Raw genomic sequence first — 14,855 nt, 5'->3', positions numbered from 1 at the left:
TTCAAGTGTTAAAGGCAGATTTCCTAATTCAATATATAATTTGATTTCTTATGTTTCCATAAGGATTGGTTGTGGATCCCAGTAAAAGGAAATCCTTGACAACTTCAATACCTTCTCTGTTTATCATGAGGTTTCTTATGGGCCCAGTTGTGAGATTCTTGCTTGCTTTATGTTGAAGCGTAATCCACACATCAGTAGTAGATGCTTCCAGTCCTTTTCAGTTTCAACAAGCAAGCTTGTGATCTGCATATCACAGTTTGTTAATGAGTCTTCCTCAAATTCTCACATAACATTCTTCATTAAAGCTCATACATTCCCTCGTACATATTTTTGAGGGCGTTAATAATATGGGTGTGTGTGTATATCTATCTATCTAGCAATACCATAATTTATGGACTGTTGGAATGTGAGAACTTACACGTAGGACTATTTAGTGGAACAAAAATTAGTGTCTGAGGAGGGGTTTTGATTTCATTGTAGGTTTGTTTTTGTTTCCACCCCACCCCCTATAATTTTTCGAAGTATATAGTTTAAAACAACGTTTTGTTGTTCTCTTCCGCAGCTGGAAACTGACAAACTGGCTCTCCCGGGTCCGCTTAGTCCTAGCCCCATCCCCAGCCCCAACACGAAACTGGAGAATTCCACCCTCCTGACGGTGGAGCCGTCCCCTCTGGATAAGAACAAGGGCTTCTTCGTGGATGAGTCCGAGCCACTTCTTCGCTGTGATTCTACATCCAGTGGCTCCTCTGCGCTGAGCAGGACCGGTTCCTTTATTACCAAAGGTAAGACAGACAGACAGACAGACAGACACCCGCACGAAGGGTTCACAACTCGCATTCAATTCACCTTCCTCCCTGCCCTTTCCTGTTGCAGTTGACTCATTTGAATGACCTGTCTGAGCCTCCAAGCTAAGGCTGGCCTGAAGAAACCACACCATTAACTAGTAAGGACAGAACTAGAAACGCAGGCCGTATATATAGGTCACCCTTTAACCTCACGATGCTATCAAACGTATTTCAGGGAAGGGCTCATAAAATGTAGTCCGGCAGGTTTTTTGAAAATTATTAACACGACTTGCTGAACCCAGATAAATACAGGTTTTTTTTGATGTTTTGAATGTGTGTTTTAAAATATTGTATTGTGTTTTAGGTGAAGGTTTTGGTTACACAGAAGTTTAGGTTCCATTCCAGTAATCACAGTACAGGTTTTAATGATGTAAACTACTCCTAAAATTTGCTTATTAAACTAGGTTGCAGATGACGATGCTTTAACAATATGTATTGGTACAGTTAGTAAACAGCTTGCCGCACTGAATTTTTAAAAGCACGGCAGGAAATTAGCATGCTCATACTGATGAAAGATTGTTGTTAGAAATATCTTAGTTGAATATTTTCAGTAACATCCTAGTGAAAAGTTTATTTTGTTTTCACGCTTATAAAATATGCTATATTTTACATGTTTGTTTTCTATACTTAGTATATTTTATTAATCTATTTTGTATTTATATAGTTATATACTAGTTTCTGTTTTGCTGCTTTCTGTGTTACATTTTAAAGAATCTTTTATTATAATAAAAGTTACAACTACTCATCCCACTGTAGAGCATCACACATGCGACAACTTTTTACCGATTTATGCGCTTTCATTTCTACTCAGCACTTTGGTTTAAAAATATTGTGGTCCGATAAGCTATGCCAAACTTGAAATTGGATTATTTGGAAAGGGTTGGGCTGTTGTACAGCTCTGTTTAGGAAATATATTATAGACAGGAAAATAAGTTTAAATAATTTGTTTTTCAAGCCTCTCTAGGTATTTCAGAATTTTCCTTCTCCTATTTAGGAGAATTTAGAAGAAAGCATTTCAGTCTAGGCAAATGGCAGGTCAATGATTCATTAGTCATCCAGTTAAGCAGATCCTTGTCTGATAATCTATTAGGCAAATTGTGATATCTTCTGTGTGTGTTGCAAGCAAAAACTCTTAGGTTGTTTTAAGTGAAGCAATAGGTAACCTCACTCGTTTTGGAGAGGGAACAGGTAAAGGGGAAATCGGCTGGGGAAGGGCACATGTCATTCTCCCCACATTCTAGTCTTGTTTAGTCCCATCCTGTTATCCTTGCCTCTCCTCTCCTTTGCAGAAAAGAAAGACACAGTGCTGCGGCAGGTACGTCTGGACCCCTGCGACTTGCAACCTATCTTTGATGACATGCTCCATATCCTGAATCCTGAGGAATTGCGCGTGATCGAAGAGATTCCCCAGGCTGAAGACAAACTGGACCGGCTATTTGAGATTATTGGAGTCAAGAGCCAGGAAGCCAGCCAGACCCTCCTGGACTCTGTTTATAGCCATCTTCCTGACCTGTTATAGAACACTAGGGGCACTGCTCTCTGGAATTTGCTCAATTTAGTGGCAGGGTGATTTTATTGTTCCTTTTTCTTATTTTGGTGTGTGTGTATGTTTAACAGAAAATATGGCCAGTGTTTGTGGGTTTTTTTTTTTCTTTCTTTCTTGTTTTTTCACCCTTCTGGGAAGTTAATTATAAGCATAACTGTTGCAAAAGACCCACCACTAAAGTTTTTTCTTTTAAGTTCTATATTTTTCTGTTTTGCCTCTTATGCATTTTGAAAATTGTTCTGTGCACTTTAAATTCACTTTACTTATCCTAACACAGTATGACTTTTCCTACACACTCTTAAGAGTGTAATGACATCATATGGATTCTATAAGCAGTCTTTATGTCTCCATCCACACCTATTTTTATTATTATCATTACTATCATCTTTATTATTTGTCACTTATAAACTTTCATAAGGGTTAAGAAAATTTAAAACCCCAGTTATTGTAATGCAACTAGATTTTGAGTTACCATTTTAATGTCTTGTTGTATGTATATTCATGGCTGAAACTTGGCCACACTATTGCTGACTGTATGGTTTTCACCTGGACACTGTGTAGAATGCTTGGTTACTGTGCTTCTCTTATGCTAATATACTCTGGGATGGAGAAATGAAATCCTCAAGCCATCAGGATTTGCTATTAAAATGACTTACCAATGAGACCACAAAAGACTTTGACCTTTATCTTTTAGGGATTGAGCTTTTCTGGAATATATTGGTGCACGTTGGAAAGTCAAAAGTGAATCCCAGTGGTACCTTTTCCATAGAGAATTTGCCCAGCTTTGCTTTTAAAAGATGTCTTGTTTTTTGTATACACATAGTCAAATAGATCCAGTCTGTCCTTAAGATCTTGGTCTTGCTGGGTTTACTTCATCATTCAATCACTTTAATTAAAAATGGCTGCAGCTGTAAGAACTCTTGTCTGATGTATTTGCAACTATGCTCACATTTATAATCATACCGTCTAATGCTCAGTTTTGAGATTCTAATGCAGGGATGGTATGGACTACCTTTGTGTGGCCGGGGGTTTGTGGGTAGTGGTGAGGGACTGATATCAGAAAAATGCCTTCAAGTGTACTAATTTATTAATAAATATTAGGTGTTTGTTACTTGAGTTGTTTGAGTATGTTTAATCCTTAATTTTATTGTATGTTTGTTTAAATTACAGCTCTTTGTTTAATGTCTTAGGAAATCATGTGTTTTCTAAAATCCTCAGCCTTTTGAATCTGTAAATCATGCCAATTAGCAAAGGTGTGTGTCTGGAGATGTATCTGGGGGTTCATAGAGGTGTCTCGTGATGATTGCAAACATTTCCTTGTGTTTTGGGTTAAAATATAGTGGTCAAAATCTGGCAATTTAGGATACTGGAGAGCAATGTGGCGATCTGCTTCCTTAGTGATTTTAACCTTGGAAAGCCTGTTACACTTTGTCTTATAGTGTCTGTGAGTCAGAATCAATGCAATAGCACTGGGTTTGGGTTGGGTTCCTGTTTTTCAGATTGGACAAGTGGGATGAAGAGGCCTTGTTTATATACTTTTGACTTAATTTCATATAGGAAATTTATCACCCATGAGAAGGTCTATGCAAGGTCACAGGGCTCCATAGGAAAACTTGTTATCTCCAAGTCGCTTCAGGGATTTTTTTTTGGCAGTACAGCAGGGAGAAGAGTCATGTTGGTGGGATAGATTATGTATTTAGCATGTGCTCCTCTTAGCTTGGGAGTCATGCTTCTACAGAGTTCCAATGGCCAGAACCTCAGCAATTTTGAGTTCCTCTTTCATGAGGAATTGGAACTGGGAAGCCCCATCTGAACACTGACAGCCACGTCAGCAACATTAGAAGCGTTTTCTGGTTTCATCCAGTTCTACGTGGTTGGTGTCTAGAGAACCACCTTGTATTTAATTTCACTGGTTCTCATGCCATCCTTCCCCTCTTCTTTTGTGGACAGAGGCAGGAACTCTGCAAAAAAAAAAAAGAAAACCTACAATGGGGCCGTAGATGGAAGTGGAGTAGGCAGATTTTCTTCCTCCAGAGAATTTCAGAACTGTGATTTATTTTATGTGGGAGTGGAAAACCTTTTGTGTGGCTGGGGGTTTGTGGGTAGTGGTGATGATCAATCATCAGTTTGGAAAGTAAGTTTATAGATTACCCATAGCTTTGGGGATGACTTTTATTCATAACCCATATTTATACAGAGCTCTATGCTTTAGGAAGTTCTTTTCACATTATTTTATTGAATCCTCACAACTGTTCATTGTTGTCAGCTGGCAATAGTACAACAGAATGTAACCTTGCTTGGTCCTACATCATCCTCATAATTGTTGGCATGTCCAAGGTTTTCATTGTGGCCATTATGCCAACCCATCTCATTGAAGGGTCTCCCTTGCTCTCTCTGATTCTCTGCTTCACCAAACATGATGTTATCCTCTGGCAGTTGATCCATCATGAGGACTGCCAAAAGCAAACAAGTCAGACACTGTTCTGTTCTATTGAGAGCCATAAGATTTTCACTGGTGAATATTCAGAAGTAGAACACCAGGCTTTTCCTCCTAGTCTATCTTATTCTAGACGTGCCACTGAAATCTATTAACCACCAGTGACCCTGCTGGTGTTTGAAATACTAGTGGTATAACTTCTAGCATCATAGCTACATGCAAGCCACCATGGTACGACAAAGTGATAGACAAAATGGTATTACTATGTCCCCATTTTACAAGTAAGGAAACGGGCTTACAAAGGTTAAGGAACTTGATTCAGGCCCTACTGCAAAGCTACAGAGTCAAGCTTGAATCTATCTGGGTCTTCTGTCAGAATCTAAGACTGTTCACTCTGTTCAAAACCAGTGACAAGAAATCCCTACTTGTCAGGTTGACCTGACAGTGATGGAGTTTCTCTGCATTACAAAAAAAGCCTTACACTTACATTTAATAAATACGTACAGGCTTAGGATCAGTGGGTCTCTTGATAAATGATAGGAATTGTATATAAACAGAAATTTAAATATTGGAACAAACACGATACATAAAAGCTAGTCAAACTTGCTACCCTCACATTAGTGTGTAAGTGTTAGACCCATGCTCCGTAGGGATTTCAGTGACTATAAATGAAAGTGTGGTGGCTCTGTAGGATAAACACTGGGCTTTGAATGACAAGGTTGGTGGTTCGAGTCCAGCAACCACTCCTTGGAGGAAAGATGAGGCTTTCTGCTCTCACCAAGATTTACAGCCTCCAAAACCCTTTACAGGGTTGCTACACCGTGGAACCGACTTGACAGCACTTAACAACAGCAATCTTTACAGAGCAATCTTTACAGATATCCAGACCTTTCTTCTGTGACAATGTTGAATAGATTCAAGTGTCCAACCAATGCAAACTCTCTGCACCACCCAGGGACTGTAGCTTTTGAAAAATGCAATGTAGCCTTCAGGTACATTATTAAAAATATACTGTTCTGATCAGAGTAGATGGTAGTCTCATTTGTACGTTGTGTTTGGTCTCATCAGAGGTTTTCTTTGGTTGGGGCTGCCTGCCTTGGAAAGGTAACGCTGAACTGGAAGTTTTCAGTGTGGGGATGTGAGAAAGATCAGAAGCGAGTTTTGGAAAGCTGAACCTTAAAGATGATGAATGGTGCTGTAGGCAAGAGAAAGACTATCTTCAGCTATTTGAAGGCCTAAGGAGAGAAACTTTATTTCTTCTTTCAAGGGTAATATTGTTTCTTCTAAGTGAATGGAGACTAAAAGCAGAGGATCATTTCAACAATTAGTTAGGTATGCTTTGCAAAGCTGAGAATGCTTCCTACCCTCACAGAAGTTGAATGTGCTTCTGTGGTTCTCAAAACTTCCAGTTAGTAAGAATCATCTGGGAAGGAGTAGCCGCTTAAAAAGACAGGTGCTTAGATTATCCTAATCATAAGGTTTGTGAAGTCCAGAATGAGCTTCCCATTCATTTTCTGAAACCACTCCTTGGGTCACAGAGGAAAAATGCTGGAGATTCTTGCCACTGTGGATCAAGGACCAGCAGATGCACAGAGCATCACCTGGGAGTTTATTAGAAATGCTTCACTTCTTAATGTACAAATGAAACACATAGATACCTAGTTAAAATGCTTAGTCTGTTTCAGTGGCTTTGTGGGATGGGGTTGAGAGGCCTTCTGGATGCTGTTGCTCTTCAGATCACATTTCAGAAGGCCAAGTTTCACTAAAAAACAAAAAAGCAAATCCATTTCCCTTGAGTGGATTCGGCCTGGTGACATCTCCATGTATTATGAAGCACAACTACTCACTGAGGTTTCCTTGACGGGAATCTTGACTGGAAGCAGATCCCCTGGGTTTTTCTTCTGAGATACCTATGGGTGGGTTCGAGTATCAGTTAGTGGTGGTGGTTAGTGGTGGTAGCTGTGTGCTGCCAAGTCAGTTCTGATTCATGGCATCCCTGCATTGGGTTTCCGAGGCTGTAAATCTTTACAGGAGCAGAAAGCCTCATCTTCTATGGAGTGCCTGGTAGATTTGAACTGCTGACTTTACCATTAGCAGCCCAACTTGTAACCCATTATGCTTGAGAGCTCCTTTTCTAGCTATTTTGTTGTTGTTGCTAAGTGCCACCAAATTGGTTCTGACTCACAGCAGCCCTGTATACGGTTTTCAAGGAGCAGCTGATGTGTTTGACCTGCTGACCTTGTGGTTTACAGTCCAGTGCTGATCCTACAGCGCTACACTGGTGTTGTTGTTGTTGTTGTTATCAGGTGCCATCGAGTCGGAACCGACTCACAGCGACCCTATGCACTGCAGAACGAAACAATGTCTTATCCTGTGCCAACCTCACTACTGTTGCCGCACTTGAGTCCATCAATGCTGCCACCTGGCCAATCCATCTCGTTGGGGTTCTTCCTCTTTTTCTCTGACCCTCCATCTTACCCAGCATGACATCCTTCTCCAGCGACTGTTCCCTCCTGACAATATGTCCAAAGTATGAGAGACAAAGTTTAGCCATCCTGTCCTCCAGGGAGCACTCTGGCTATACTTCTTCCAAAACAGCCCGTGGCACTTTTAGTATTCTCCTCCAACACCAAAATTCAAAAGCATCAATTCTTCTACAGTCTTCCTTATTCACTGTCCAGCTTTCACATCCATATGAGGTTATTGAAAATACCATGGCTGCTACACTGGTAGTCCTGTTAATATGGAGTGCAAACCTTTGCCACTACTACTCCACTCAGGAGACACCAAAATAAAAGATTACACCAATTCCATAGGAGAAGGTATAGGGTTAACCCAACTCCAAACAGTCTGTGATCCAAAGGGAGTCAAGCAAGTCTCATAAAAATGTACAGCAGTGATCCTCAATCCTAGCTGTACATGGAACTCCACAGGGAACTTTGAAAAACACTAGATCAATTGCTGCACATTTGGAATCTCAGGAGATGGGATAAGCATTTTGTAAAGCTCACAGAGAGATTTCAAGGTGCAATCAGTCTGGAGAAGCAATCTGTAGATGTAAGTCAGAAGTAAGGGTGTGTAAAGAAAGTGCTTCTCAAAGTTCCCTCAGATCTGATGAGTAAATCTAATTTGTTAACCTGGAAATCTGTAATTTAACTAAAGATTTTGCTGTAGTCAGCCCCATTCAACTATGCAGATTTGCTTGGAGACCCAAATGCTACTCTAAGATTTTATATCGCTCCAGTGAGAATTGATGAACTACCAAGCAACATCTCAAAACTTAATTGCATTGATGAACCCACCTGCAGCTGATCAATCCATCATGACTTAAGTATAATGTGAAAATTGTGATTAGGTATGAATATTTGGGAAGTGATGTATGCTGATGAATGTTACTCTATATAGATAGAAAGCCTATCAGTTTACCAAGATGTAATGTAAGATATAAGGTGTGGCGCTATGGGGTAATGCATCAGACTGCAAAGTCGTTTGAACTGCAAGTTTGTGGTTCAGGCTCACCAGCTACTCCTTGGAAACCCTATATAGGGTCGCTATGGGTTGTAATCAACCCGACGACACTTAACAACAACATAATGAGTCATAAAAGTGCTATATCTTAGAATCTTAGACTGATAGCACCTGGGCCATTTGGAGCATCAATCTTGTTAAACAGTATGAAGATATTACAGGTAGTAGCATAGTGGTTACGAATCGGGCTGCGAACCTTAAGTTCAGCGGTTGGAAACTACCAGCCGCTGTGTGGGAGAAAGATGAGGCTTTCTACTCCCGTAAAGATTTTCACCCTCGGAAACCCTGTACAGGGTCGCTATGGGTCGGAACTGACTCAACGGCACTTAACAACAACAACAACAATCCTGAACTTTGACTTGAGAAAAAGAAAGTTGACCTCTAGTTTAGTGGAATTGTGGCCCTACTCTTGGAAGGAATCTGGAATGTCAACTGTGGATGAACTTCGATGGTTGCTGGGTAAGGAACAGAGAACTGCTTCACTCAGGTGACATCAAAATAGAAGATTGTGCCAACTCCACAGGAGAGAAGTAAACAGGCTGATGGCTCACAGGGAGCCAAGCCAACCTTAGTTGCTCATCATGATGTTGTTCATCATGTTGTTTTGTTTTAGTAGCAGAGTCTGTTTGCTTCAGTCCTTACCAGCACTCTTGAACTATTCTTTTGCTTTTTAATAGTAAGTAGAAAATGAAATATACTCACTTGAGCAAAGATTGTTTGAGTTGCAAGCCAGAAACAAAAGATGTTTGCCTGTTATTTCATTTCATGTAGCTGTCTATGTGACATATGTACGACAATGATACATCTGGATGCTGGAGTCTAGTGTTTAAAAAATATAGACATTTATGGATTATCTTGCAAGCATATGTAGGAAACATGGTGATGGATGTCAGGGATGGAAACTGGCTGTCCCAGAGTCACCAGGAAGAGGATGCATATGTTCTTATCCTGATTTACTCTTTAAAACATTTTGAGTTTTGTAAGACTCCTGGTGTGGCACTGTGGGTTGATGCGCTGGACTACAAAATTGGTTTGAATTGTAAGGTCCGCACTTCAACCTCACCAGCTGCTCCTCGGAAACCCTACACAGGGTCGCTATGAGTCAGAACCAACTTGATGGCCCTTAACAACAACAGCCATGTGTATCCACTACTGAATTAAAAAAATAATAATAACGAAATTATTTTTTACATATTTCTATGGCATCCAGGGAATGAACACCCATGAAGTCCAAGAAAAAAGTTGTATGTACCAGGTTTTAAATACCAGCAATAACATCATGTGGTTAGCAATGAACTTTACCCAAAGAATTTGGTCTTTGTCCTTTGTTCTTCAGAGATAACCTCTAAAACTTTGTAATTTCTCCAGTGACTGAGTGGTGTAATGAGGCCTCCTGACCACACCTGAGGGTTTATGTTAATGAGGTGACCTTGGGGCTGTTCAGGGAAGAAAGAGTCTGGAGAGTGGAGCTGTTGGTTGAATCCAGCCACATAGCCCATAATTCAGTCATTGCACTCATAATAGGAATCCCAGGTAAAGCTCTGAACACTGAGTCTCCATTGACTTCCTGATGACAAGAGATACCAGAATTTGAGAGGAAAATACACCCTTTTGGGGAAAAGGGAGCTTTGCATTGGGACCCTCCTAGAAATCACCAATTCATCTCTTTTCTTATGCTGGTCCTGATTTGTGTTCTTTTTCCTCTAATGAAACCAGAATAACAAGTATAGCACTTTGCTGAGTTCTTTGAGACTTTCTAGTGAATTACTGAGTCCAAGGGAGTAGTGGAAACCAGCAGGTCTGAAACATGAGGGAATCAGAGAAACCCTCTCCCCGCCCCCGCCAAGCTTACAGCTGGCATCCTAACGGGATAGAAGGAGCCTCCAAATTTATACCCAGCAGGTCACAATGAAGGTGTTATGGGGCCCTCCAAGCTTGTAGTTGGTGTCTGAAGTCTTGGACAGATGTGACATTCTGAGGATTGTGTCCAATAACTTGTGTGGTCTGACCTAGGTCTGGTGATTAAGGTCAGAGGAAGAACTATTGTATTAGCAGTTGGTATCAGACCAGGGGTGAACAGAATGGAAATTGGATTGACTAACCCATTTGGGGAAAATCTTCCAAAGGAATCAATCTCTTGGCCTGCTCTACAGGACAAGTGGCATAGACTACTGCCAATGCTTCTTGTGAATTTAGATCCTTTTCCTGGACTAGGCTCCCAAACAAACAGGACATGTATGCAAAATTCAAAAGAAGAAAATGAAAACTTAGGATGTAGAAAGGTGTAGGATAGTAGTTGTTTGCTGGTGAAAAAGCCATCTTTTTATATTCCTCAGCACAGGAAGTACTTATGATATCTTCATGAGGATGAGGTCAAAGATATCTTGCAGTGCTTCGTCTCTCCAAAGGAGAAGTTTCAGTTCTGCACTGGCATAGCCCTGCTACCACGCACTAATGTTTTATCCATGAAAAAGGCTCCATAGAAAGCTTACGATTAAGGAAGAGGAGACAGAAAGTAGCTAATTTTCAATAGTGCTATGCCAATTGTTTCTCCATGTTTCCAGAAGCTTTGAAGAGCCATAGTGCTGTGCCTGGAGATAAAATAACTAGGTGGGTTTGGTCTCTGCCTTTCTGGAACCTCTAATCTAGATTCAATGAAACTTTTTCCCCCTTCATTTCTCTCTTTATGTTCCCTTTCCTTTCACGTAATTTAAAACATAGAAGAAGTTCTAAAAGTGGTACAGATTTTCTGTCTTCCTTTCAGACCCAGCTTTATCCAATAATAATATCCTTGTTGTTGTTGTTAGGTGCCGTTTAGTCAATACTGACTCATAGCGACCTTATGCACAACAGAAAGAAACACTGCCCAATCCTGGGCCAACCTCACTATGGTGCCACGCTTGAGCCCATTGATGTTGCCACTTGCCAGTTCATCTTGCTGAGGGTCTTCCTCTTTTTCTCTGACCCTCCATCTTACCAAACATGATATCTTTCTTCAGCAACTGGTCCCTTCTGATAATATGTCCAAAGTATAAGAGACAAAGTTTGGCCATCCTGGCCTCCAAGGAGCACTCTGGCTGCACTTCTTCCAACACAGATCTGTTGGTTCTTTTGGCAGCCCATGGCACTTTCAGTATTCTCCTCCAACACCATAACTCAAAAGCATCAATTCTTCTATGGTCTTTCTTATTCACTGTCCAACTTTCACATGCATATGAGGTTATTGAAAATACCATGGCTTGGGTCAGATGCACCCTAGCCCTCAAGCTGACATCTCTACTCTTCAACACTTAAAAAAGGTCTTGTGCAGCAGATTTACCTAATGCAATACATCGTTTGTTTTCTTGACTGTTGCTTCAATTAGTGTTGATAGTTGATCCAGGAAGAATGAAATCCTTGACAACTTCAATCTTTTCTCCACTGATAAGAATGTTGTTTATTGGTCCAGTGGTGAGGATTTCTGTTTTCTTTTCAATGAGATGCAATTCATACAGAAGGCTGTGTTCTTTGATCTTCATCAGTAAGTATTTTAAGTCTAATTTCAGCAAGCAATGTTGTATCATCTGCATATCGCAAGTTGTTAATGAGTTCCTCTAAACCTGATGCCGTGTTTTTCTTCATATAACATCTTGTTGTTGTTGTTGCTGTTGCTAAGTGCCGTCGAGTTGATTCTGACCCATAGTGACCCTGAACAGGGTTTCCAAGGCTGTAAATCTTTACGGGAACTGAAAGCCTCATCTTTCTCCTGCAGAGCAGCTGGTAGTTTTGAACTGCTGACCTTGTGATTAGCAGCCCGATTGGTAACCACTATGCTGCCAGAGCTCACTATAACATGTTATGTAACTATAAAAACAAAAAAACAAAACAAACTCACTGTCTTTGATCGATTCTGACTCATAGCGCCCCATAGGATAAAGTGGAACACCTTCCTAAGTTTTCTGAGGCTGTAAACCTTTACAGGTGCAGACAGCCTCATCTTTCTTGCATGGAGCATTTGGTAGGTTTGAACCACCGACCTTTTGGTTAGCAGCCCAATGTGTAACCTACTACAACACATAACTATGTTGTTGTCAAGTGCCGTTGAGTCGATTCTGACCCATAGCGACCCAGTATAGGGTTTACAAGGAGCAACTGGTAAGCTTGAACAGCCGACCTTGCAGTTCAAACTGCTTTGCAGTCTGGCGCATTAACCCATAGCGCCACACCAAGTCTCCACACATAACTATACATATAAAACCAGGAAATTGACATTTGTTCAATATTAACTAAACTCTATACCTTATTCAAGGAGCTCTGGTAGTGTAATGGTTACGAGTCAGGGTGCTAACCTCAAAATCAGCAGTTCGAAACTACCAGCTGTTCCATGGGAGAAAGATGAGGCTTTCTGCTCCCGTAAAGATTTACAGCCTCGGAAACCCTGTACAGGGTCGCTATAAGTTGAAAACAACTCCATGGCACATAACCACCACTACCATAACCACCTTATTTTAGTTTTCACATAAGCCACTTTGTGGGAGGAGATCTATGTAGTACTATAAAATGTTTTCACATGTATAGCTTCATGTGAAGTCCTGATGTGGCATTGTAGGATAAGCACTAGACCACAAGGTTGGTTTGAATAGAAAGATTTGTAGTTCAAACTCACCAGTCACTCCTTAGGAACCCTATACTAGGTGACTATGAGTCAGAATTGATTCAACAGCACTTAACAACAACAACTATAGCTTCATGTAACCACGACCATAATAAAAATTCAGAACTATTTCATCAGCACAAAAAAAACTCTTTCATGTTACCCCTTTGTAGTATATTGTATTTTTCCCTTATGTCTTCCCCTGAGCCCTAATTCCTGAGTCCTCTGTTCTCTATCACTATAGTTGTAGGGTTTTTTCATTTAAAGAATCTTATGTAATTGGAGTCATATGGTGTGGAACCTTTGAACTTGACTTAATTTGTTCAGCATAATTACCTTGAGATCTGTTCAAACTGTTGGATGTATCAATTGTTTGTTCCTTTTCATTGCTAGTAGTGTTCCGTGACATAAATGTATCACAGTTTGCTTAACCATTTACTCATTAAAGGATATTTGGGTTGTGTCCAGTTTGGGCAGTTGCAAGTAAGGTTACTATATTTTATTCATGTACAGGTTTAATGTGAACATATGTTTTCATTTTCTAGGAAGGTACCCAGGAGAAGGATTACTGGATAGGACACTAACCAAAGGTCAGTGGTTTGAACCCACAAGCTGCTTCACAGGTGAAAGCTGTGACAATTTATTTCCATAAAGATTATTGTTGTTGTTGAATGCCATGGAGTTTATTCTGATCCATGGCAACCCTATATAGCATTTCTGAGGAGTGGCTAGTATTTTTGAACTGTTGACCTTGTGGTTAGTAGTCCAGTACTTACTCTACAGAGTCATACTACCACTCTTCAGAAAGATACTTGTTATTGTTAGGTGCTGTTAAGTTTGTTCCAACTCATAGTGACCCTGGGTTTCCAAGGAGTGGTTAGTGAATTTGAATCGCAGACCTTGCAGCTCAAACCAACATTTTGGGAGGTTGGGCTTGATGGCGGCGAAGGTGGAGGTGCAGTGAGGTTTGCCATCAACAATACCACAGAATACCAGGCAAAGCAGATTCAGGACAGTGCTCCAAAACTCGGAACCACATAGATAGGAATATTTAAAAGGTTTGAAGGCTTATAGCTAGTGGAACCTGTAGCAAAAGTAAGAAATCACGTACTTTTGAATCTGCCCAGAGTCAACAACTTGGGTGAGACCAAACGGCAAGAACAAGTGGGAAAGCAGACACACCACGGAGAAACGCTGTGAGAACTTTGGAGCAAAGGTAGACAATACACTTTGTCAGCTCTGTTCTGATTTTTTATTTTTTGGTATCTGTTCATTGCCCCTCCCCCCCCCCACTGTTTGCACACCTCCATTCTGGTGACTAGAGGCGGTGCCTGAGCGAGTGGACACCCTGTTACACCACCAGTGGGTTCTTCTGCCACACATGCGCACAGACACACTCAGCCTAAGAGGGCACAGAACTGTTTTTTTTTTTTAAATACATAAAAGCCAGAACAAGAGGTGTAGAGAGGGAAAGAGAGTTTAAAAACAAAACAGGCCGAAAATTAAATTAAATCCTGAGGTACAGCATAACAACCAGCAGTGGCATCTTGAGATCTCTCAGGCAGCTTTGAAGGCAAGAAGCTGAAGGAGGATATTAAAGTCATACTCATATTAGGCTACAGATTTTTTTTTTTTTCCTTCTCGCCTTCCTCTGCCTTTTCTGCAATTATAGACTACAGTATCCAGTCTAGTTATTTTTTGCTGTTGCTGTTTTGGTGTTTTATGCTCCCCCTTCTACCTTTAGGGGACTCTTTCTCTCCCTATATTACCCAAGAAGAGACAGCAACTGCTGCCATATAGTCAAGCTACAATCACACACTATAAAACACCAAAATCCAGGCAAGAACCAATACCAATTTCCATATA

At 40.6% G+C, this 14,855-nt stretch overlaps 1 protein-coding gene across 1 annotated transcript in view; it reads left to right on the top strand.

Moving 5' to 3' along the window:
• Nucleotides 1–2,443, top strand: part of TNFRSF21 (tumor necrosis factor receptor superfamily, member 21) — an 89,303-nt gene extending 86,860 nt beyond the window's left edge. The window contains exons 5-6 of the mRNA XM_006860531.1: nt 563–782; nt 2,135–2,443. Of these exons, the coding sequence (XP_006860593.1) occupies nt 563–782; nt 2,135–2,364 (450 nt within the window). The 3' untranslated portion in view covers nt 2,365–2,443. The remainder of the gene's footprint in view (nt 1–562; nt 783–2,134) is intronic.
• Nucleotides 2,444–14,855: the final 12,412 nt, after the last annotated feature.

Source organism: Chrysochloris asiatica, unplaced genomic scaffold, assembly GCF_000296735.1.
Source record: "Chrysochloris asiatica unplaced genomic scaffold, ChrAsi1.0 scaffold00038, whole genome shotgun sequence".
In the NCBI taxonomy this organism is placed as follows: domain Eukaryota; kingdom Metazoa; phylum Chordata; class Mammalia; order Afrosoricida; family Chrysochloridae; genus Chrysochloris; species Chrysochloris asiatica.
The sequence above is the reverse complement of the archived record's forward strand: the minus strand, read 5'-3'. Positions and strand labels throughout refer to the sequence as shown.